Genomic DNA, 24,073 nt, shown 5'->3' with positions numbered 1-24,073 from the left:
CCTTTTGTAACATCCCAATTTTTCATGTGTGTGTGGTAGACAATGTTATTACTTTGTTATGCGATTGGATAGTGTTTTTAGACTATTGAAATGGTAAAAAAAATGTTACAATAGGATACCTAGACATGGTTAAACCCTTAAGTTTTAAAGCTAAAGTCTAGAAAGAATAAGGATAATTCAGAGAAAATTCTCTGGTCAAATAATGGTCAACTTATTAATGACCTAGATGTTAATAATTAGATTTTGGTCTAGAAATAGAAATTAGAAGCTTGAAAGAAAATTAGTAATTAATGTAAGTAAAGTTAAAAATTAATTGAGGATAATTAAGGTTGATTAATAATGATCTAGATTCCATAGAATTAGAAAAGGGATAATTAAGTCATAAGAGTTTAAAGTGGAGGGCATTTTCATAAATGAATATATAACTATTTTAAAAATAGAATTTTAGTTTAACTTGTTGGTGACTAATTAAAGTGTCTAATTATACGATGTAGAATAATTAAAATAATTTAGAGTTGTAACACCCTGAAAAATTACAATTCAAACTAATAGAAGAAACTTTGTGTTGTGTCATCTGTGCATGTATGAATTTAATTTCAGTAGTCATATGTTTTTAATCATTGAATTTTGTGTTGTGTGTATATGTATGTGTGTGTGTATGATTGATTTAGTAAAACTTGATTGAGAAATAGAAACCGTCTTAGCTAGATTTTTATATGTGATTTAGTAAAACTTGATTGAGAAATAGAAATTGTCTAAGCTAGATTTTTATATGTGCAAGAATTGCATTGTGCATTGAGTCACAGTGTAATTTATCTCTATGTGAGTGGAATCCGTACAAGGTTCACTCTGAGTACACATACCCCAAGAGAAGTTAGCACATTAGTCTAAAATATTAGGATAAGATTTATAGTTTTAGCAAAAATAATTTTACCATTTTTTTCAAAACTCTACTTTATCCTTTTATAGTTAGTTTTGGAAAAGTGCAAGAAGCCATATAAGGCATGGCTGAGCTCGTGGAGAGCACCTCAAGGGCTGTCCAAGCTGCCAATTAGTCATATTAGTGGTCGTTCAAAGTGCTTAAATTAAGTAGATACGGATTAGGCATTGCAATCCTAATGGTCCAAGCATTTCACTTACAATAAGTGTTGTTTTTAAAAGCCAAAGTCTAGGCCAATTATCCCATTTTGCTAAAGCTTCAGGAGAAAAAGGAGACCATATTTTTCTTCTTCTTCCAAGTTTTACCAAGTGTTCTTGAACCCTTTTTCCATCAAGCTTAGGTAAGTGACCTCCATTTTCAACTCTAAGCTTGATTTTTACTTCATTTTTTTTACTCTATTCTCACTTGTAGTTTCAAAACCTTATTTTGCACTCTTGAAAGTTAGAAACTTGAATCTAAAATCCCTCATTCTTCCTTCTAATTTTCGTGGAGACTACCAGAGGTAAGGGGGTCTCTCCAACTCTTGAGCCATGTGATTGCTGTTGAACTTCCTTGAACATGTTGCTTTAAAATTTTCAAGCTTATTGTCATGTCCTGAATCTGTGTGTTAAGTTATTTTCCTTGATTTTTCATGCCAACAATGAGTTCTTTGAATGTTAAAAGATAGAGTTAGCCTCCAATTTCACTTAAATCGGAGTTTCTTGGCAAAAATTACAAATAAAACAAATTTAAAGACCTTTAGTAAAATGAAAAATTTGTCACGAATTTGGACCGAGAGTTACAAAAGTATGGACTATTTTTATTAAAATTTTGACCTCAAAAATAACTTTGTTAGATTTGAAAATGTAGGGTAGCATATAAGATTTGCAAAAATCTGACTCCCGAAACACCAAGAGTGTTAAAAATAAGTTAGGAACCACACCATGGACCGACCACACACACTACAACTATGATAATTTGTTAATTGAAGAAATGAACCACACCAACACTTCTTAAGCATGGTATTTGTATTGACCAATAAAAGTTATTGTGTGAAGAACTATAAACTATATCATGCTATGAACAAGATCAGAGTTGCATTAGTGTAAGAAAACGACCTATACTCAAAATTTGTTGTGAAACCTAGCATGTGGAGAAATAAGGAGCAGTAACGTGCGTTCACAGAATCTGTGGAAAGCCTTCCCTTCTGTCTTCAACAGTAGAATTGGAATCAGCTTCAACCCTCCTAAAAACTAGCTTTTGTTGGGGAAGTTGACCATTGGCAAATACCGTGACTTCTGTGTCTACTAAAATTGTGTCTTCTTCCTTGAACTCTCCTCTAAGAATACCCTTAGCAAGTTCATTCTCCACGTTTTGCTGAATAACTCGCTTGACTGGCCTAGCACCGTAGTTTGGATCATACCCCAAACTACCAAGAAGTTGGATTGCAGCTTCTGTAACTTGGATTTTCATCTTACGATCTGCAATTCTCTTCTGCACACGCTCCAACTGTAATAATTGTAAGAAGTCTTGTGTCAAATTGAAAGAACGTGAAACAATTCCTAGAATTATCTTTCATAATCAATATGTACACGAGTAATTCTTTTTTGGATAAAATATACTTTTAACCCCTCAAAATATCTCAAAAATTAGTTTTAGCCCTTGTACAAATTTAACACATTTTTAGTCTCCACATTTAACAATAGTGATGTAGCTTTAGTCCATCATCAGAGACTGAAATGAAAACATGTGGTTCTGTTAAAATGTAGAGACTAAAAACTTTAAATTTTTATAGGGACTAAAACCAAATTTTGAAATATTGAGAGATTAAAAACATATTTTACCCTTCTTTCTTTTCTAGGTGTGTATGGAGGAATGGACTTTAACATAAATGTATCTGAGTGAGGACAAAAATACCTGTAACCTGACAATACTACTTATTTGGTTGCGGTCTAGAGGCTGGAAAACAATATATTCATCAACTCTATTCATGAACTCAGGGCGAAAGATGGATCTTGCAGCGTCCATTACCCGCTGCTTTATAGTTTCATATGCAGACTCTTTGGGCACAGTGTCATCATCTGTGTTGAGAATGTACTGTGATCCAACATTTGAGGTCATAATGATAACTGTGTTGGTAAAACTTACGGTTCGGCCCTGTGAATCAGTTACCCTTCCATCATCCAAGATTTGAAGGAATACATTGAAAACATCTGAGTGTGCCTTCTCAATCTCATCAAACAAAATGACAGCATATGGTCGGCGACGAACTGTCTCTGTTAGTTGCCCTCCCTCTTCATACCCAACATATCCAGGTGGAGCCCCAATCAATCTTGAAACCGTATGCTTTTCCATGTACTCACTCATATCAATTCGTACAAGTGCTTCTTCTGTGTTGAACAAATATGAAGCAAGGGCCTTGGCTAGCTCGGTCTTTCCTACACCCGTTGGTCCCATAAACATGAAGCTAGCGATTGGGCGATGGGGATCTGAAAGACCTGCTCTTGAACGTTGGATAGCCTCAGCTACTGCCTTGACAGCAGGATCTTGACCGACAACACGCTTGTGGAGCTCTTCCTCTAGATACAACAACTTCTCTCTATCTGATTGTTGAAGTTTTGAAATGGGGATACCAGTCCACTTGCTTACAATATCAGCAATGTCATTTCCAGTAACTTCCTCTCTTAACATAGACTTACCAGAGTTCATATATTCATGCAATTCTTTCTCTGCACTTTCAAGTTGGCGTTGCAAGGAGTTTAGACTACCATACTTCAATTCAGCAGCGCGATTAAGATCATACTCTCGCTCAGCCTGTTGAATCTCAAGATTTACCCTGTCTATCTGCATACATATATAAACATTGGAAATTATCAAAATCAGATTTTAATCTTCTAAATAATAAAATCATATTTTTTTGTGTAAGTAAATTTCTAATGTTAATGCATAATTACCAAATAAACATAAACTCATACACTTGCACTAGTTCAAAGTGATGAAACCCAGCCAAAAGCTGTCTTCTAAAAGTTCGCTTATTTATAAACTGCAAATGTACCTTTAGCAAAAAATAATAAAAATATGATAACGTACCTCCTCTTTAATCGATTGCAGATTAGTCATTACAGACTTTTCATGCTCCCACTGTCCAGTCAATTCGTCCTGTTTCTCTTTTAAGAGAGAGAGTTCGGTCTCAAGACGATTTAATCTATCTTTAGAAGCCTTGTCTGTATCATTCATCAGAGAGAGTCTCTCCATCTCGAGTTTCAAGACTGACCGATTAATCTCATCAAGTGCAGTGGGTTTTGAAGTAATTTCCATTTTTAGTTTAGCAGCTGCTTCATCAACCAGATCAATAGCTGCAATTTAGAAGTAGCTCACAATTAGCGCTTAATGAGCATTATTGATGTTAATCCACACATACAAAAATGTAACAGTAACAGTTTAACATTTTTGCTTAAAACTATTGGAATTTTTTATCAAACAGAAGGAAAATCGGTGGTTGGTATTGACTATGCAAAATAGATATTGACTCAATGTTATTCAAAAGACAAAATATTCTAACCCAGAACCCAAACATCATTCTTTTAAAACAAGGTATCATAATACTATAACAAATTATTTACCACGAAACATACTAACGAAATTTCTCAATCTTTGTGCAATATATATAACTTGCCAAGAGTCTTTGGCTGGTATTAATACCTTTATCAGGCAAAAACCTCCCACTTATGTATCGATCTGAGAGAATTGCAGCATCCACAAGAGCACTGTCAGAAATGCGAACTCCATGATGCAGCTCATATCTTTCCCGCAGTCCCCTTAGTATTGAAATGGTATCCTCAACTGAAGGTTGGTCAACATAAACTTGCTGGAAACGACGCTCAAGTGCAGGGTCCTTCTCAATATACTTTCGATACTCATCTAATGTTGTTGCACCAATACATCGCAGCTCCCCCCGACCAAGCATAGGTTTTAAGAGATTACCAGCATCCATAGCACCATTTGAAGCACCTAGCATATGATGGATATAATTGCAATCAAATTCAACATCCATATGTTAATTTCAAATCACTGTTGCTACAAACAGATGCAATATTTTGGGGGAAATATGAATTGAAATGAATTATCTTCTATGATCTGAATATCCATTGATCTAAAAGGTTTTGATATACCATAAAATCAGCTTTTACAATACCAAAAGTCAGCTTTCTAAAGTAGCAAACTCTGAAACACATTACCTGCCCCAACAACTGTATGGATTTCATCAATGAAAAGGATAGTCTGACCATCAGATTCTGTTACTTCTTTCAGAACAGCTTTCAGTCTATCCTCAAATTCTCCCCGGTACTTTGCTCCAGCAATAAGTGCACCCATATCAAGGGATATAAGCTGAAAAGAGACACGGGTATCAGATCAATTTTACAACTTGACAAACACATGGTTCAAAAAGGAGCACAAAATAAGATAAATCTTAAGTTCTTATAAAATAAATCAACAGAATTAAGGGTAGGATTTGTACAGGGTACAATGTAGCAAAAATGAGATAAAAACTTAAAAAGCCAGATATTGGAATCCCACATTCCCATTCTTGCCCTTTTTTCTTCCATTTTCAGCTTATCAATAATATTAAAAACTTAGAATAGCCAAAATATGGGATAAAGAACATACCCTTCGATTCATCAAAGCTTGAGGAACATCTCCTTGAACAATTCTTTGAGCAAGTCTGTTTGCAAGGAAGAGCTAGGTCAAAGTATAAAGAAAACTACCTAAAGCATCCACATAAGGTACAAACATTTGACCTACTCATCTTCTAACAAAATTATGAAAAAAACCAGGACCTCTGGTTCAGCAAAAAATGTTTTGTTGGCATCAATCTCCATACTAACTACAGAGCATGGTTTCAGATTCTAAATCACGTCACCTGACCTGACGCGGCTGTAATATTATGGTTGATGCAGTGTTTGCAACTACATCACCCTGCAATTGCGGGTTGAATTCACAAGAAAAACCGCAGTGACCATAATGTTGCTGCTTTTTTAAACAAAATAATATTTCATGATTGCAAACTTGGAAAAAATGCCACAACCCACATCACAGTAGTCACAATGCCTGCAATCAAAGTAACTGCAACCACAATTTAAATTGATCGTGGTGATGATAACCATATAATTGATTACATTATTTCTTGCATTGATTCTAATCTATGTTGCTATAGAAAAGGTAATACACCACTGGATAGCCATTTTTTCCCTATATGTTTGGTTTTAGTATAATAGAAGAAAGGAATAAACTGTTATTCCAAACAATGGGTCACTGCTTACAGCCAATTCCTAGTTTTAAGGAACATTTCTTTCAAAAGCAGAAGAGAAAGCTATCATTTTAAATTAGGCCCATCTCTTAAACTTACTTCCTACTTTTATGGAATTTCTATTTTGACATATTATACTTTCATACAGAATGTAATATTTGAAACAACTATCATTTGTTTCTTAAAAATATTAACAAAAAATTGAACTGTCGTGTTCAAATAATTTTTATATTTTGTTTCACACCATCACAGGTGCCATTCTTGTATGTATGAAACAGGTCACACATGAAATTCAGGAAACAGATAACAGTAGCAGCCTGAAAATTTTAATAAAAAAATAATTAATGCTAAAATGCTAAAAAATAAGACAAACACAGGCAGCACTTGGGAGGAAGACCTAAACACTTACCCTTCAGAGATTGCAGTCTTTCCAACACCAGGCTCCCCAATTAGAACAGGATTGTTCTTTGTCCTCCTGGAGAGAATCTGAATGCACCTGCGTATTTCATCATCTCTTCCTATGACTGGGTCAAGTTTTCCTGCTTTAGCCATTGCCGTCAAATCTTTCCCATACTTTTCCAAGGCTTCATACTTTCCTTCAGGATCTATAACAAATTTAAATTGAGACTTAAGAATCAGAAGATATTTATAATAAAAAAAGTTCATGCACAAATACTAATAGCCCATGGAAAAGTCAAGCACAGCCTGAATCCTCTGGTTTTAGCACAATCTGAAGAGATTAAGAGCCCATTTACTTAGACAAAACGATGTCTGTTTTCATTTTCTGTCTTCCCTTTTAATTACAAAACTGCCATTTTATTTTCAATTTGTTTCCTGTTTTTGATGACTTGAACAGGAAACAGAGAACAAAAAAAAATTGTTTTCACTGTGTCCTGTACAAATCTTTGAAAACAGAAAATAGATTGAAAACAAGGTGGCAATTTTGTTATTAAAAGTGAAAATAGAATATGAAAATAGGAAATGAAAACAGAAGTAAATAGGATTTATAGTTTTTAATAGCAGAGATTTAACTCCCTGTCCCCCAAAAGGGCCAAAACAAAAGCAGGTAACAAGGAGAACAAAAAAATGACAACAGAGACAGCAACACAATATACATTATAATTATAAAAGGTGGAGATAGTAAATGACCTTGGTCAATAACTGACTGGCGTCCCCTTATGGATTCTATGGCAGATTTTAGAGCTTGCTGAGATATTTGAAAATCTCTAAACAATATCTTCCCAAATCGTTTATCTTGGGCAAAACCAAGAACAAAGTGCTCAACCGACACAAATGAGTCCCCATATTCTTTCTTGAAGTCCCTGGCTCTCTGAATCAATGCCTCCAAATCACGCCCTAGCATTGAACCAGCAGATTCCCCTACAACCTAACATAATTGGACAAGATTTTAACAATCAAGTTCATGGGCTAAAGACATGGCTAGTAGTTTACTCAGCAAGCTAACAATATACAAGTATATTTTATAGGCATCTAAAAAGATACAATGAATACCCATGTGTTTGCTCAATATCATTTGCATTGGGCATATGCACAAAGCCATATATTGACATCTAATAGTGAATTTGGGAATTCAAGTCATATTATCAGATGCTATTAAATATATAAGAACCATTACAAGGATCCACAGTCTGACAAGTACTGGACCTGAACTGCAGCCAATAGCTGTAAGTCAGCAATATTTCCAACATCAATACAATAAATAAGTCTTTTCTAGCACAGAACCAGAGGTGAACTTTAAGTAATTATAGACCGGTCGTACAATCATACTGAATGAAGGGCATGAATAGATAAGCAATCTCACCCACACAAAATGATATAATTTGAATAAAGGAAAAGTGTAAGGATTTGAATTGCATATCACAATATATCATCTGTTTGATAAAAAATAGTTTTGCATTTTACTCCTGTCCTATGCAAATTTTGCTTTGGATGAGTACAAAGCTTCATAAACTATGCAGATAGGTCAGACCATAACCACATATGTGGTAGTGCCACGTTAGTTTATGATTCATCTAAATGTTATGTCGTTATAAAGACAGACCTAAATGGCTATATCTTTCCTTCCAAGCTTCTTTTGTCAAGCTTGCGCTTTACTAACAAAAAGATGTGGACTTAATACAATTTCTATTTAAGTCTTAATTTTGAAGGAAAAGTATGTTGTACACCCATAATTTAAGTTGCAAGACAATATGGGTAGAACCAGTAAAATTCCATACCTAAAATAAATGCCAACAAGAGTAAGTCAGACTACCATAACAAGCTAAAGACATAACTATGAGCACCAAAGCATATATTCAAAGGATTTCAGATTATTTGACTTGGTCAATCACCTTGGGTTGCCGCTGAATGTGCTTATCAGTGGCCTCTAGAAGCCGAGTATTATCTACCCCAACCTTAGAAAAGATCCGGCGAGCAAGTCCATTCTTTTGCTCCAACAATGCTTTCATCAAGTGCTCAGTCTCCACAATCTGATGCTTGTTCTCCTTAGCCACTTCTGGTGCCGAGATAATTGCTTGCCATGCCATTTCCGTGAATTCCTGTTGTGTAATCTGCCATTGCATCAAAACACCAATATCAACCACTACATCTCCAAAACTCCAACTAGACCCGATTAGCATCACAAGTGACCCAAAATCACAAACAATTCAGATTGCTACAATTGAAATGAATCAAGTTGAGTAGAGTTAAGCCAAGTTAGACCTGACTTGCATAGCTAATATCAAGCCTTTCATTAATTATACTCATTAATCTATAACGACTTAAATTTTCAACACAATAAAACCTACTTTTCTATATATCTTTACTTACAAGTAATTTAGCACTGAGACCAAAAATAAATACAATATTAATGTATTTAATTAAATTATTTCTATAACAAGTAAAAGCTCAACCTTCACCAGCCAATCTTTAACTCATTAGCAAGGAACCCATTATAGCTACAAATCACGGTTATGGAGCAAGTTCTAGAAAAACATAACACATGTCACGACAGCACATACAATTAATATAAAATTAACATAAACCACAATTCTTAAATCAAAATAGATAATCAATGTTCCAAAAATAAACCATAAGTCCATAACAAAATCTCACAGTTTATCTAATTATTACATATTTTCCCATTTCAAGTTAAAAATAAAAAAAGTTAAATATGAATTTAATCCCAACAAAAAAAAATTGTTTTTTGTCCCAAACAAATAATCTCTTCTTAATCTCTCGTTTTTGAAGATGTGTCAGGTGTAATTCTTGTCCTTCTTTTCCACTTCAATGTATGCTGTTAGTTGTTACTACTACGAAGCACATACACATCTCTTGTTCAAAGTGTCACTGTGCCGGACACGTTTCCGACACTGATACACCCGACACTTGTCTGACACTTCTTATTACGTGTCTAATTTGAAAATTACTTTTTGTTGGCTTGAACACTTAAAGCCGTCATCTTTACACAACTAATACACTTGAAAAACATAGAAGTTTGGTTTAAAAGATGAATATAACATCAATTTAGATATTTTGTTACATGTTACTCATATTTCATTTAATTAGAATCTCTCTATTTGTGTGTATGTGGTGTCTCTGTGTCCTATACTTTAGATATTAGCCGTAAGTGTCTGTGTCCATGTCGTCGGTGTCCGTGCTTCCTTTGTTGGTTGTTATTGACAGGTAACACACCCGACATATTCTCATATTTTGTTAGAGAGTAAAAACGAACACTTTCAACCAAAATAATATTTATCCCTTAGTTAATATAAAGTAGAGTATTTGAAGTGAACTGAAAAGTAACACGAGTATTCTTATTTTGAAATATATAGTAGTTCCGTCCCTGATTGCCTTACTAATACAACACTAATCTTAAATTCTAAAAACAAGTAAAAAAGGTTGTTTATAACAAGGAATGTTATTATGAATGTACAAGTTTACCTTTCCACTTGATGAAACTGTGCAGCGAACAGAGAACAACGGGTTTCTTCGCGTTCTCGAAGACCCATTTGAGAAAGCTTCTCTTTTCTTCAACGGTGTTGAATTCAAAGTCTTGAGGGAAGTGGAGTTCTCACGAAAGCCAAAGGAGACTTGAAACTGAGAGAATCGAATGCCGTTGTTTCTGTTGGCGCAAATTGGGACGGAGGGGCGAAGACCGAGGCCCAAAAACGACGTCGCCGAGGCCATCGCCGGTAACCGGAAACGGCGAGGAATTTTCCGGCGAGGTTGTCGGTGTGGTGGAGAAGTTTGTGTGAGTTCAGTTGTGTGGGTACGAAACCATGCGAATTTGTTAAGAGGTTGGATGAGCTGGGTTCACAAACGTGGTTCGGTTTAGATATGATTGGATCATATTTTTATGTGTTTATTTTGATTTCATTTTATACGTCATATTTAATTTAATTTATTATTATTATAATAAATAAAAATTAAAGAAAAATATTCTTTTATTATTAATGATGAATATTTCATTTTATTACATAAAATTTATATTGTGGAAAAAATTATTAAGATTAAACAAATATTTTTTTTAATTGATATGGTGCACGAAATTTAAAATTTAATAATTAAATTAATTTTTTAATAGAATAATTAAATTTAAATTAAAACTGGTATTTTTAACATATTTATATGACAAAGGATTTACATGGTGGCAGTTATTTTTAACCATTAATAATTTCTTTTAAAAATATTAAAATTCAATTTATAAATAAAGATAAAAATAATAGATTGAAAGATATAAAAGTTAACAAAAATTCTTAAAAACATTATCTTTGAAAAATATTCTTAAAAACGCTATCGCTGAAAAATAACTTCTCATTCAAGGTGGTTATTCTAATGTATTTAGATATATAATTTATTTTAAAAAAAGCTAAACAATTAGGAAGATTCTTGGAGGTAATTTGGATTTGAAATTCAATTTAGAAATAGAAAAGAAAAAAAATAGATTAAAAGAGATAGATAACTAGACATTCAATAAAGATATAAAAAAGTTTGAGATCAAATGCGGAAATATTTTGGCTTGTTACAAGGGTAATGCCTTAAATACAAATCCAAAAAGAGAGGAAACAGATTTTTTTTTTTTTTTTTTTACATTAGCAAACTCAAACTCAATCTATTTTCATTGTAATAGAGTTGTAGATACTATATATGAGGAATAGAAGGAAAATAGTGCAAGCTAGGATCAGGGTCGACTTAAGGCCCAAGTAAGGATTTTAGGCCCCAAAAAAAAATTTAATTTTTTTTAGTATTAATATATCTAAAAGAATTATTATAAAAATAAATTTTAATTAAAATATTATAAATAATTGTTAATCTTTTTATTGGTACCGTAAGTAACAATTAATGAACAATAATTTTTCACTAATATCATAGCTTTGTTTAGAAAAAAAGAGATTTAATAGTTAATAGCTAAAGAAACTCAAAAACTATTCTTTTATTTTCATTTTCTTTATTCTCTTCCTATTCAATTTTAATTTTGTCTTTTCTTTTTTCATTGTCTCTCATACTTCCTTGTCTTCTCACCTGTTTCTTCACTTGAAATTAATTACAATAATTTAATTGATAATTTTGCATCACAAAATGCTCGAAAAATTAATTTTAAATAAAACAATGATAATTTTATTAAACTATTTTATGAGTAAATAAAAGGCCTCATTTTTAAATTTATTTTAGGCCTCTCAAGTCCTTGAGTTGCCCCTGACTAGGATTAACAATGGAATTCCTAACAAGAGTATATGCTACTTTATTTGTTTGTCTCTTAACAAAAGTGACTTTAAAATCCAAATTAGCTCCAAGAATCTTCCTAATGTGATTAATCAAGACTCCACGGTAAGATTGAAACTAAATTATTGTTTTCAACTACATGTCATCCCCAAACTAATGAGTAAACCATGGTGTTCAATAAAACTCTTTCTACTATTCTTAGAGTCGTTGTTAAGAAAAATCTTAAGAGAAGAGTGTTTACCACATGTTGAATTTGCTTATCATAGGGTTGTACATAGTACTACTCATATGTCATCCTTTGAAATTTTTTACGGTTTTAATCCTTTGACTCCTTTGGATTTGTTGTCTTTACCTAACATTTCTCAATTTAAAGATAAGTCTGGGCAGGTTAAAGCAGGATATGTCAAGAAGTTGCATGAGAAAGTCAATGCCCAAATTGAGAAAAAAAAAATAGAAGGGTATACAAAGTATGGAAACAAAGGAAGAAAAAAAGTAACATTTGAACCAGGTGACTAGGTATGGGTGCATTTTAGGAAAAAAACGGTTCCCTTCACAAAACTTATGCCAAAAGGAGATGGTCCTTTTCAAGTACTGGTCAAGATCAATGATAATGTCTACAAAATTGATTTGTCGGGTGAATATGGTATAAGTCTTACTTTTAATGTGGGTTTTGAGACCTAGACCTCAAGCTTAATTATGTCTCACTTAACCACTAAGGCATTTTAGTTATGCTTACAATATTGAGATTTTATTTTTCTTTTATTTTCTATCAAGTGCATAAGAACTGATTGGTATAAATCTTTTTTGAAGTGAATAGACAAGGGACTTTTGTTGGGTTTTATGATTGAAGCGTGAGAATTGTCTCTGCTAGGATTTTTCCTTGAACCATTTGATCTTTTCAAGAATTGCTCAATTCTAGTGGCAATCCTCAAGGCTCATCAAACATCATTGTTTGTGATGCCTATCTTGTTCTTCCTTTCACATTTTATGTTTCTTTATTTAATTTCCGCAATGTTAATTTTGTAATTTTATCCGAATTTCTTATTTTCATATTTCTCATTTCACTTAACCTTTTTCGGTATTTTTTGTGCCTAAATTGCGTTTCAGAATGTCCTCTTTCACCTCGTTTTGGAATCGTTCCCATTCGAGTTGTATAGGCTGAGAAACGAATAAAAGTTAATAATACGTTTTTGGATCAATTGGTGTGTGAATTCTATACTAGAATTGATCCAAATTCAAGCAAGACAAGGGGACTCGCATCATTTACATTCAACATCAAGGAATATATATATATATATATATATATATATATATATATATATATGATAAATTATGTAATTGTTTAAATTTGAAGTACATATTTTTCAATTAATAGCTATACTCTTCACTTTATACTCAAAGGAGAATTCCTCGTGAATAGTTAAGTCTAATTAACTACATCTACTTGAACTGATTCTAAATCCTCATTGTGTTGATAAAAAAGGAATAATAGGTTACCTTGTGAAATGGGGAAACTTGGTCCCTCTGAACCTTGAAAGCAAAGCTCTGGATCAGCTCAAAAACACAAACATCCCCCACATTCAAATTATTTTCTGACGCAAATTTCTGCCACCCCCCAGTAATTCTAAGAGAAGAACAAATAACAGGCTATGTTTTGCCATCCAAGTTCTCTAGGAGGACAACTGCATGAGTTTTCTGCAAATGTTGTTCTGCAAATTGTGGAGGTATTTCCTGAGATTATTTTTTTTTTTTTTACAGTTTAAAAATAAGAACTAAGAATATATTTCTGCTGTAACATAACATCCTTATGAATGAAGCTAATCAAGAGAATGCATGTATTGAATTTTAATCAAATGCTCACCAGGTACTCTCCATTAATGAAGGATGGCTTCATGACAAGCCTGAAAGTTGTGGCTTTCTTTAGAGTGGTAGAAGTTAACTGCTCCACTTTTGGGCATTCAGTGTTAAAAATTCCTTTACCCTCTTCTTCTGAAAAATTGAACATGACATGACATTAGTAAGTTGAAAAATTGAACATCACAAAATGATATGATCATCATCACATACATACCATCTACTTCTTGCTTCATAATTTTTTACTTGAGAGCTAGTACTTCCAGTTTGGACATGCTGATGCAAGTTTACCCTGGGGCTTCTTTCAACATTTGTAGTTGGGCCGAATTTCATTTCCTTAGAAGGTTGAGGAGATGGCACTGTGGATTTCACTCTAGTCTTCTGGCATGAAAATTGAGCATCCAAAATTTCAACAGAATCATCACTAATCTCCACATGTCTTTCCTTTCCATCACGAGTACCAGGGGAAGAAGGATAGTCTACTTCAATGGCGCTGTTGTCGAATATGTGCACGTCAAAATGAGAAGTTCCCTGATATTGAAACAACAGCAAGTGGCCATGATCCAGGGAATAGTATGTGGCATACTCCTTCCAACCCTTTTCAAACCAAATCTTGCCATCAAGCTTGGTCCAACATATTTTCCATTCAATGCCATCTGGAGGGTTGAGAAACACCAGGTTTGACATGCTATCCCCATATTTTGTAGTAAAATCTTTTGGGAGCTTCTGCAAAGATAATGAAATCAAATGCACAAGCATAACAGAGATAATGAAGTGGTAGTAAGTCAAGTAGAGTCTCTTGAGGATCCAAATATGGTGAACAATATCAAGTTAAATCAAGGAGATATAAGGTGGGTTGAATGGTTAAGAGTGAAGGAAAAAGGGGAAGGGTCGCGGGTTTGATTACCTTTGCTAACAAAAACTAACATTTGTCAATAAAGAGAAAAATCTAAGTTAACTCAAACAAGAAGCTAGTATGAAAGTAATGATGCTTACAAGTATTCCATGTGCAAGACTTGTTCTGAGGATTATCTTAAAGAAGTGAACGGCAGTGGGCAAGGGATGCTTGTTGTGTGAGGAAGTCATGGTGATATTGAGGATCAACATTACCAACTAACTAAGAAACAAAGCTAGGCTAGCTCCTTGAGATGATTTCATCAAATGTTTTTTCTGTAGCTAGCTTCACCAGAAAAAAATAAATTAAATGCTACATGTTCAAACTTTAACACTTTGCTTGATATAGAGAAAGGAAAAGAAACACATGAATCAGTATACAATGCTACATTATTAAAATTTATAAACATAAATAACAATAACAACAACTACTAGTACTTGAGAACACAAAGAAGGAAAACATATGCACAACATTGTTAACAAATAACCAGGACTTAATTACTACATTCGCATAGAGCCATAAGGTACGTACATGATGTGCTGTAAAGATGAATTGCTATGATGAAAATGGTAAATGGCAGAGAGCAAGGACAACACACCATGCCACACTAAAAAGAGTAAGATAGGATTGAGTTCACTTCTTTTCCATTTTTTGTTCTTTTTTTAATTTCTTCGGCCTTTTCTATCTGTCTTATTTTATTTTTTCCGTGTTTTTATTAACACAAAGCAAAATGTTTAATTGATTTTCTATTCTAACAATATTTTTTTAAACGATTGATTAAATAGATTATTTAACACTTGAACACAAAGATTTATTCGGGAGGAACTAGAGACACAAGCTTCCATCACAAGCCCATTAAAAAAGTGACAATGAAAAAAGAGTCTAAATGTTGTTCTCATTATCAAGTTTTTATGTGTTCTCATTTTGTTTAGTACTTATATTTTCATGAAGTCTAAATGTTGTTAACATTTGTTTTTAAGCAACTTTTGTTCAGTGTTTTTTTAAAACTTAAATTGGGTTAACTATTTGTAATCATTACTTTATATTTTATGTTTTATAAGTCTTAAATAATACAAAATAAATATAAATCAAAATAACAATTTCAATATTTTAAAATATAATAACATGCCTGCGTATCGCATGGGTCACCCTACGTACTAGTTCTCTTAAAGGCAGCAAACTTGGAAGAAAAGTTTCTAGATTTAGACTACATCAAAATAAGTAAAATTGCATAAGTTGATGTCCACGAACTATCTACTGATCAAATCCAATATTCACCTTCATTTTTACATATAGAAAGAAAAGCATTAATTCAATTTTAAGAAGAAGAATAAATTAAACATTAAACAATTTTAAGAATGTATACTTGTGTTTTTATATATCCTGAATGTATACTCACTTAAAAGGCTGAAATTAAACAATTTTAAATTTTTAACACTCAAACTTTCACATTCTTTTGGTTGACCCGTACTTTATTGTTACAACAAGAACAATATATATAATATATCTCTTTTTTATAAGCAAACAATATCTCATTTATTAGTAACCACTAATTTAGGCTTACCTCGTCACTACGAACTAGGACATAAAAATTTAAGGTTCACTTTGCAAGAATTGTCAAATAGCAATATTCATACCTAATTAAAAATATATATCCAAACAATTAATTATGTCTTATTTTTCTATGCCCAACAGCAATTGGATCTCAAAAACCAAGTTTCAAACACTAGAAACATGAGACGTGCTATTTTGAAGGAGTTATACTCATGATCAGCAAACCCACTTAATTGATAAGCAGAACAAAAAAAATTATTTTCGAAAAAAAATAAAAGAACTCATGAGCTAGCCATATATAAACATCGCGCGAGCAAGTAGACAAAGCGATAAATTTGGACGGCAAAAGTGCAAACTTAGCCGAATCTTTAATGCTAAATAACCACTTTTATCCTTAAATATATAATTCACAAATGTATTGTTCAAAGATGAAAATATTAAATTTAATTTCTGAAAGTATAAAAAGTACGATAAATATATTCGGATATTAACTTGCGTCTATCATCATTAATAAAATAGTTTACGTGAAACAAATAAATGAACTTATCACTGAAATGATTGTCAACGTGATCATATTGACTAGATTAAATGAAAATGTTAGTAAGATATCATTTTAGACGTAATTGTCAGTAATATTTTGTTGAACGAAAATGTCAATATTTTTTTATTGGAGGAAAATGCCAGTAATTTGTTTTGTACCTAAATATTAATACGTTCTATTGGAAAAATGTCAAAAAGTCATTATTATTGAACAAAAATGTCAGTAATTTTTTATTGGATATAAATATCAGTATGTTTCTATTGAACTAATTTGTTAGATCTGAAATTTCATTTCATTTAAGGATAAAATATAGTTTTAGGGTAAACTTTTTCCCTTTTTTTTTATCATTACAAACGTAACATTACAATAATCACTTAAAAAAATATATTGACAAACATAATTTAAAACAAACATAATAATAAAAATAATATTGATTATCAATCATAATTTGTCTATCATAATAGAAATTATCCAAATAAACATTGTATCAGTTTACCAAAATAAACATTGTAACGATGTACCACATTATAAATTTTTCCAAATTATAATAATTAGTCACAATCTACTATTAACGTCCAAATATATTTGTCGTACTTTTTATATGTTGGGAGACTAAATTTTATATGTTGGAAGATAAAAAGTTAAAAAAATATTATATGACAAACATGTCCCCATGCTGACAATTAAAAATGATCATATTGTCAATCATCATTTCAATGATAAATTTGTCCCTCTATGACACAAATTATTTTATTAACGGTGACGGACGAAAGTTAATGCTCAGATATACTTATTGCATTTCTTACACTTTCAGAGATTATAAATTTTGTATTATCATTTTTCAGGACGTATTTGTCATACAATGGTGACTATTTACACATCTTTAAAACCTACAAACTTTTTTTTAAAATAATAAAAAAATAATTCTTGTTCTGGATTAAAAAGTTTTACTAAACTTGCTTTGAGAACAAGAACATTCAAACATAAATCACTTGACCTAAAAATTAAATTTAACCAAAATTAATATTGCAAATCAATTCAAAATTATTTTTGCAATTGAACGCTTATTCGAAGATCTAGACATGGAATATGTTTGGGAATGCTATGCAAAAATTACGTTTGAGGAACAGATCAGATGTTTGTTTTTACGTCCATTTTATTTTTTCAGTTAAATTTATATTGGAATATATGCACCTCACAACATTTTCTACTCGAAACCAAACACGCACATACTAACTAACTAATTGCTAAATACATTTTATCTCTAAGACTCATCTCTTGGTCAGGAGAATAGAATCCTTCTCAAGCTGCTGCAACTGACTCCTAATCTGAGACATTTCGTTATCAATTTCCTTGCAGCAGCGTAGTTCATCAATTTCCAAAACCTATCTGCATCATCCAAAGCCTTCTTACCCTCCTTATCACCCAGGTGTGTGGCTGTGCCATCACGGAGTGAGACCTGCCAAAGAGAACCATAGGGAAGACACGGGAAAGGTTAGGCATTCTATTCAGTTTTGTGGGAAATGGGGGCAGTTTACTATACATAATCTTTGTTCATTCTCGAAAATCTTGTTTCTTGAAAACGTGTAGATATGCTTGGTACATAGAAGTATTGGAAATATATTGTTTAGCATAATTGTACACATTTTTTTAATTGGTTAAAATGTATTAAAAATTATAAAATTAGAAAATATAATTATTAAATAAAATTTGTGATCCACTAAATTTTGTGATTTTTAATAATTTTTCACTAATGAAAGAGTATTGTTAGAAATTATGCTACTAGCATTTTTTGTTTAGTATATTTAAAATATGTTTAGAATGAGAGACAATTATAAAACCTACATAGTATCCAAGAGAGACAAGTATTTTCAAAAAATAATTAAATCAATCGTGAATATTAAATCTTACAATAAATTCTCCCTTTTTTTTATCATGTCTTCCAAATTGAACTCAACTACAAACATCAATTTTCAAAATGATTGAAAGAAAGTTTAAATATATTTTTTGTCTTGCAATTTAACATTTTTTTTATTTTTGTCCCTATAATTTTTTATTTATTTTAGTCCTTACAAAATATATTTATATTATTTTTTGTCATTAAAATGTCTTAAATAACATTTTTTCACTATTTAAGACATTTTCTTTACTATTTAAAGAGTTATATGAAGTTCTTTAAGGATGAAAAATAAAACAAATACATTTTACAAGATCTAAAATAAAAATAAATTACAAAGACGAAAATGAAAAATACATACAAAAATTTGAAAATATGAATTGGGTTTATTGACTTGTGGGAAATTTCAAATTTAGACAATCATATGATAACAAATTTATTGAAACTATAGTCACGACTGATATTTATCCTTTAGATTAAAAATATTTTTCTTAATATAATTAGGAGTATCTAGAATTTCTATTTCATATCCAATTAATCATCTTTATGTTATGCTGAGTTAAAAAAATCATCTTTCTATTAAATTATTATGGAATAAAATGATACCACTAGTGGTGACTTCATGTCAAAATCAAAGATAAAACTATTGTTCTTTTATAACATATTGCTGTTAATATTTGATTTTTTTTTATAGTTTAACAAAAATTAAATGTATCATATGCCATAATTTAACTAATGAATTTGAACCATTGCTAATGGAATGAAGGTATTACACGTCACACAATTTTTCGGTGAAATTATATAAATAATTTCAAATACAAAATAACCAATCATCTATTTATATAGAATGACCAAAGACATATCAAATATGTAATTATTTAAATACATATTTATGTCCACAAACATGTCATTGGTTTGAATGTATTGGAGTCAATCCCCTTAAGTAAGGTCTCAAATTTAAATTTTGTAACTTAGAAATTTTTTCAAAAAAGATTGCATTCTCCCCTTTTTTTTGGATAAAATTGAAAAACAATTTATTCTTTTCTTTTGATAGTTTCAAATCAATGAAAAAAAATTTATGTTAAAAATTTGGATGCGAAAAAAGGAAAAATTTGAAATTTGTAGTTACACTGAGGAAATGACAAAAGAAAGTTCGAAAAAAGAAAAGGAAAAAAAAAAAAAGAAAAATGAGAAAAGAAAATGTATAGAAATAGCATAAGCCTGAGATACATTATATTTGCTCGAGGTGTTTTATTAATAACCCAATCCATTCCCACTAGAGATGATCAATTAAGTTTCTGTCTACAAAAATTAGTCATTAGCAATGTCATGCTGATAATATATATATATATATATATATATATATATATATATATATATATATATATATATATATATATAAAAGTGTCCGAAATTTATTAATATAATACTTTTTAAATATTTAAATACATATCTATTAATATATATTTTTGTATTAAAAAAATGATAGAGAATTATATTAAAAATCATAATAATTATAGATTATAAACTTAATATATACGTAGAAGACATGAGTTATTGCACTACTTATTCTCTAATTGATTGTAATTCTATTCAATTTAGGGCTATGTATAAACATAATTTTCTTGTGGAGTGATGTAGAACATTTTTATAAACTAATTACTAATACGAGACTTTTGAAATTATTCATCTGCTAGGGATCTTTTTGTCAGGTCGGCAAGAAATCGTTAAGTCATGTGACGAGTTTCACATGAGATGCACACTATTTTTTAAAATAAAAAAGTCAGACACCTGAGTCTTTGCCATTTCCTTTAAAGAAAAATTGTAGTTAAACCATTTTATGAGAAATGTATGCATTTCAGTCAGTGTTGCCTAACTGGTGTAGCATAATACCTTACCTATGGTACCACATAAACAAACATTAAGTAAATTAAAGCACATTTTCAACAGGTTTAACTCTAGGTGCACTTTGCATCTAGCTGAAGCACGAGAATAATTTTAGAGTTCTCATTTCAATCAGCATTTACATCAATTAGACAATGAGGCATGCAACGAAACAGTTTGTGTATGAGGAAATCTTTTGAAAGCCATAGATTACTTTTAAAATGAATACAAGTGTAACTTTTAACCACCTAAATAGATGACACCTTCTATTCAATCTGGACACTATAATATCACACAAACACATTTGCTCTGCTTTGCTTCGCTTGCTACTTTCATATCTGTTTCAAAAGAAACAAAAAACCAGAATGTCAAAAAAAGGATGAGATAAAACACCAAAACCAAATGAACTCAAAATTGTTCAGTCACACATAAGTGCAGAAGTTTTATATCTATGGCCTGTTTGGATAAACAACTTAATTAGAGGGCTTATTGATTAAGTGCTTATCATAAAAACTCTTTTGTATAATTTGTTTCCACAATTAAAGAGGAAATTGGGTTAAACTGTTTTCAGACACTAGCTGAAAACAACTTGTTAACACATTATAAGTTATTTTTATAAGCTCTCTCAATCACTTACACACACGTACTTAGTTTTTTAGTTTTTACTTATCAGTTTGCACTTGGGAGTAATTTGCACTGCTATCAGTGTTACAAGCAAAGTGTTTTTCCAATGAAAACCGATCAGTTATTAGACCACTACTTACAATTAGAAAAGAATATGTTTAGCTAGAAGCTATGAAAAGAACTTGAACTCAGTCCAGTCATACTTTAAAAGAAATAACATTATATCTTGAAACTGTATATACAAGTAAAACAGACTTTTGGCATGCCTTTAAAATAAATAGTATTTAGTAATACTCAACCTTCCTCCACAGAAGGTGGTTGCACAACCACATGCATTGTTGTAACTCCACCAGGTAGATCACACAATGGACTCTGACAGTCTCCCACTGTTTTGTTGTTCTCCAATACTTTTCCAGCACTAATTAACTTCAAATCTTTTACAGTTCTTGGTCCATACTCCTTATCTTCAAAACAGAAACAAAAACTTACAGATCTCACATATATCACTAAAAATAAAAACAAAGATCATTGAATGCATGACAGCACAATCTCCAGTTAAAATATCATCATATTTCTTCGGCTAATGCATTTGATTTTCTTTGTATCCTATCTACCAGCAAGGCAGCAAGTTGCAGTGAATATGACACTGGTAAGCTTAGTTGTCAGTAATATGTGAACACATGAAAAATCACATGGCATGAACCCTTAGCTACAAGCATACTCTAGAGAAATTACAAAGGAATTAAAACCACCTTAATTTTTTTTTTCTTAAATTTAGTTTATGGTTTTGATAAAATATTATGACAAAAACAATGTCGTTGTAAGGAGGAACAAACAGACACAACATGGAATAAAAGAGCTCCAGAGAGGTGGAGTTTAAATTTAACAAACTACTTACTGAGAAAAATGGAATAATTATATGAGACTTCTATCGTTAAAGCCTTTCTATGAAATTTACATGCTCTAAAAGAGTGCCTTTCTATGAAGCAAAATGTCTTGCTAATGCTATTAATGCAAGCCCTCCTCAATTTCTGAAGGAAAAAGGGGAGATCACTAAACCATGGCACAAAAAGAAGACATGCTCAATATACATGTGCACAAGGATCTGCAGGACAACATATCTCTGACATGCGTTGAAAGTCACAAGATTCCATTAAATGGAAATTTCTTCTTCTTTTTGTTATAACCAACATGTAGTTCATTTTTTGCTCTCAGTTCTCATCAGAAGCAAGGGCTAAATCCATAGTGCATGATCCACTAGCATGATCTGCACCCAGACTTCAAAACTAATAACCATATACTTAAATAAAGCATGACTTCTACTACATCAACATTTACTTTCTATAAATCCTATCACATCAATGGTTACTATGCAGTGCAGAGTTCATTAAAACAAACAGGAACAAACCAACAAAAATAAAACACTAACAAACAGGAACAATATAACACTTTCTGACATTGACATCTTAGTATTAGTACGAGGACCAAAAGAGATTCCAAAAAAGAAACAAGACACACAGCTAACCTTTTGGCCATTGAGCAAGAACACTTTCTTTTAGTGTTACAATACTAGTAGCAGCAGAATAACTTTTGGGGCCAATATCCGTACCATCACTCAACCGAAACTTGATCTCTAACTGATCTTGGCTCCCGGCCATACTCAGGGATTAAGAAACTCACGGAAATTCAGAAATTAAATAGCTTCAACCTCAGACCAAGATGATAAAGTAGTCCAGTGAATCACTTCAATTGAGTTTCAGCCATCAACAGAGGGAGTTAAATCGAAGTATCTCACTCGGGTAGTATTCTGCAAAATTTGATACAAAAGAAAGAGGATTAGTCCTCACTCCTCTCAAGTGACACTCAAAACCCAAATAGTATTCAAAATCTCAAATGGTATACTAGATAACCATGGAAACTATGAAGAGGCATGACATATATATAGATCTAAAATCCAAGGCATAAGAATATGAATAGAGAATAAATATGCTGGGTTTGTCCAAATAAAAAAATAAATATAACAGAATAAAGTGATTGAAATCCAACTAACAAGTAGTGCTTAAAAGGAAATATCATAACCGAATTCAACAAACTGACAAAGGAATCTTTCTAAAACAGCTAAAGCCAAAACCAAATCCATACTCAAGAGGGCACTTGTTAAATCACAGAACCATCTTGAATTCCCAACTGGGCCACCTGCAAAACCAGCAACAATTAAAGAAAAAAAAAACCCGGAACTTTTAAGGTTTTTTTCTCAATTGGGTCAATCACTGATCTGGGCGGCAATTGTGTCAATCAGAGAAATTGAATGAAAAAGGAGAGGAAAGAAGTAGTGAGTGATGTTTTCTTATGCAACAATTGAAATCACGGCAAAGGAACCGCGAAACGATGTTGCAAGAGAAAGATGATAAGGAGTTTTCAATTGTTGGAATCTCCTTGTTGTATCAATGTGGGGAAATGGTGGAACATGATGATATTCTCATCCATCCCAAGATGGTCAACTTTGTGGCTGAATTTCGGTGTCAGAAACTGTTCAGAAGCCTCAATCAAACAAAGAACATGTGTGTGTGCATGTCACTCGCACATTCTTAACATCTGCGAACTTACCATGTTTTCCTACCGTGTCTTCTGTAACCAGGTCAATGCAACAATGTTATGTTGAATCATAAACTAGCATGAATTCGTTATATCGGTACAAGGTAAAAGAAAAACATTTTTAGAAATTTTCATAAGGAGTGATTTTTTTGCATTTACTTTTCTTAATAACTTTTTATAAAAATGCTTGTAAAATTTTAGATAATTAAAAATTCATGTGTGTAATCTTATACTCAATATTTTTATTTTTATTTTAAAAATATATAATATGATAAATT

At 31.7% G+C, this 24,073-nt stretch overlaps 3 protein-coding genes across 6 annotated transcripts; all 3 read right to left on the bottom strand.

The window, feature by feature from the left end:
* Positions 1 to 1,929: 1,929 nt before the first annotated feature.
* LOC100816840 (chaperone protein ClpB3, chloroplastic) lies at positions 1,930 to 15,021 on the bottom strand. Of its 2 annotated transcripts, XM_014765284.3 has the most exons (13): positions 14,802 to 15,021; positions 14,023 to 14,531; positions 13,813 to 13,940; positions 13,449 to 13,660; positions 8,579 to 8,797; positions 7,377 to 7,614; positions 6,637 to 6,832; positions 5,588 to 5,642; positions 5,158 to 5,308; positions 4,622 to 4,930; positions 4,010 to 4,275; positions 2,837 to 3,763; positions 1,930 to 2,428 (listed from the first exon to the last, which is right to left on the bottom strand). In XM_014765284.3, exons 5-13 carry the CDS (start codon positions 8,771 to 8,773, stop codon positions 2,099 to 2,101), a joined length of 2,667 nt encoding a protein of 888 aa, XP_014620770.1. In that variant the 5' UTR covers positions 8,774 to 8,797; positions 13,449 to 13,660; positions 13,813 to 13,940; positions 14,023 to 14,531; positions 14,802 to 15,021; the 3' UTR covers positions 1,930 to 2,098. The 2 variants fall into 2 exon arrangements, with proteins under 2 accessions (XP_014620770.1, XP_003543903.1); XM_003543855.5 differs by lacking the exons at positions 13,449 to 13,660; positions 13,813 to 13,940; positions 14,023 to 14,531; positions 14,802 to 15,021 and adding an exon at positions 10,170 to 10,566.
* Positions 13,017 to 14,891, bottom strand: LOC100779965 (B3 domain-containing protein LOC_Os12g40080). Its single transcript, XM_014766213.1, has 5 exons — positions 14,802 to 14,891; positions 14,066 to 14,531; positions 13,813 to 13,940; positions 13,449 to 13,556; positions 13,017 to 13,109 (listed from the first exon to the last, which is right to left on the bottom strand). The coding sequence occupies exons 1-5, from the start codon at positions 14,889 to 14,891 to the stop codon at positions 13,017 to 13,019; spliced, it is 885 nt and encodes a 294-aa protein (XP_014621699.1).
* A 5,654-nt stretch (positions 15,022 to 20,675) lies between the features above and the next one.
* LOC100782656 (membrane-anchored ubiquitin-fold protein 1) lies at positions 20,676 to 23,932 on the bottom strand. Of its 3 annotated transcripts, XM_014765282.2 has the most exons (5): positions 23,808 to 23,925; positions 23,343 to 23,396; positions 22,726 to 23,007; positions 21,500 to 21,664; positions 20,676 to 20,914 (listed from the first exon to the last, which is right to left on the bottom strand). In XM_014765282.2, the coding sequence occupies exons 3-5, from the start codon at positions 22,856 to 22,858 to the stop codon at positions 20,859 to 20,861; spliced, it is 354 nt and encodes a 117-aa protein (XP_014620768.1). In that variant the 5' UTR covers positions 22,859 to 23,007; positions 23,343 to 23,396; positions 23,808 to 23,925; the 3' UTR covers positions 20,676 to 20,858. The 3 variants fall into 3 exon arrangements, with proteins under 3 accessions (XP_014620768.1, XP_014620769.1, XP_040864626.1); XM_014765283.2 differs by lacking the exon at positions 23,343 to 23,396 and having other exon boundaries at positions 23,808 to 23,932; XM_041008692.1 differs by having other exon boundaries at positions 21,467 to 21,664; positions 23,343 to 23,855.
* Between the last annotated feature and the right edge of the window lie 141 nt (positions 23,933 to 24,073).

Source organism: Glycine max, chromosome 13, assembly GCF_000004515.6.
Source record: "Glycine max cultivar Williams 82 chromosome 13, Glycine_max_v4.0, whole genome shotgun sequence".
NCBI lineage: Eukaryota > Viridiplantae > Streptophyta > Magnoliopsida > Fabales > Fabaceae > Glycine > Glycine max.
This window is presented reverse-complemented; position numbering and strand designations above follow the sequence as displayed.

Excerpts from the sequence above, each read along its gene's own strand:
- LOC100816840 (XM_003543855.5), bottom strand. The coding sequence starts at position 10,415 with ATGGCCTCGGCGACGTCGTTTTTGGGCCTCGGTCTTCGCCCCTCCGTC. Across the intron at positions 8,798-10,169 it reads CAGTTTCATCAAGTGGAAAG|ATTACACAACAGGAATTCAC; the intron begins GTAAACTTGTAC and ends ATGCAATGGCAG. Across the intron at positions 4,931-5,157 it reads CCATACAGTTGTTGGGGCAG|GTGCTTCAAATGGTGCTATG; the intron begins GTAATGTGTTTC and ends ATCATATGCTAG.
- LOC100779965 (XM_014766213.1), bottom strand. The coding sequence starts at position 14,891 with ATGACTTCCTCACACAACAAGCATCCCTTGCCCACTGCCGTTCACTTC. Across the intron at positions 14,532-14,801 it reads GTCTTGCACATGGAATACTT|AAGCTCCCAAAAGATTTTAC; the intron begins GTAAGCATCATT and ends TTATCTTTGCAG. Across the intron at positions 13,941-14,065 it reads TCAGCATGTCCAAACTGGAA|AAGAAGAGGGTAAAGGAATT; the intron begins GTACTAGCTCTC and ends TCAATTTTTCAG.
- LOC100782656 (XM_014765283.2), bottom strand. The coding sequence starts at position 22,858 with ATGGCCGGGAGCCAAGATCAGTTAGAGATCAAGTTTCGGTTGAGTGAT. Across the intron at positions 21,665-22,725 it reads TCTTGCTCAATGGCCAAAAG|ATAAGGAGTATGGACCAAGA; the intron begins GTTAGCTGTGTG and ends TCTGTTTTGAAG. Across the intron at positions 20,915-21,499 it reads ACCACCTTCTGTGGAGGAAG|ATATGAAAGTAGCAAGCGAA; the intron begins GTTGAGTATTAC and ends CTTTTGAAACAG.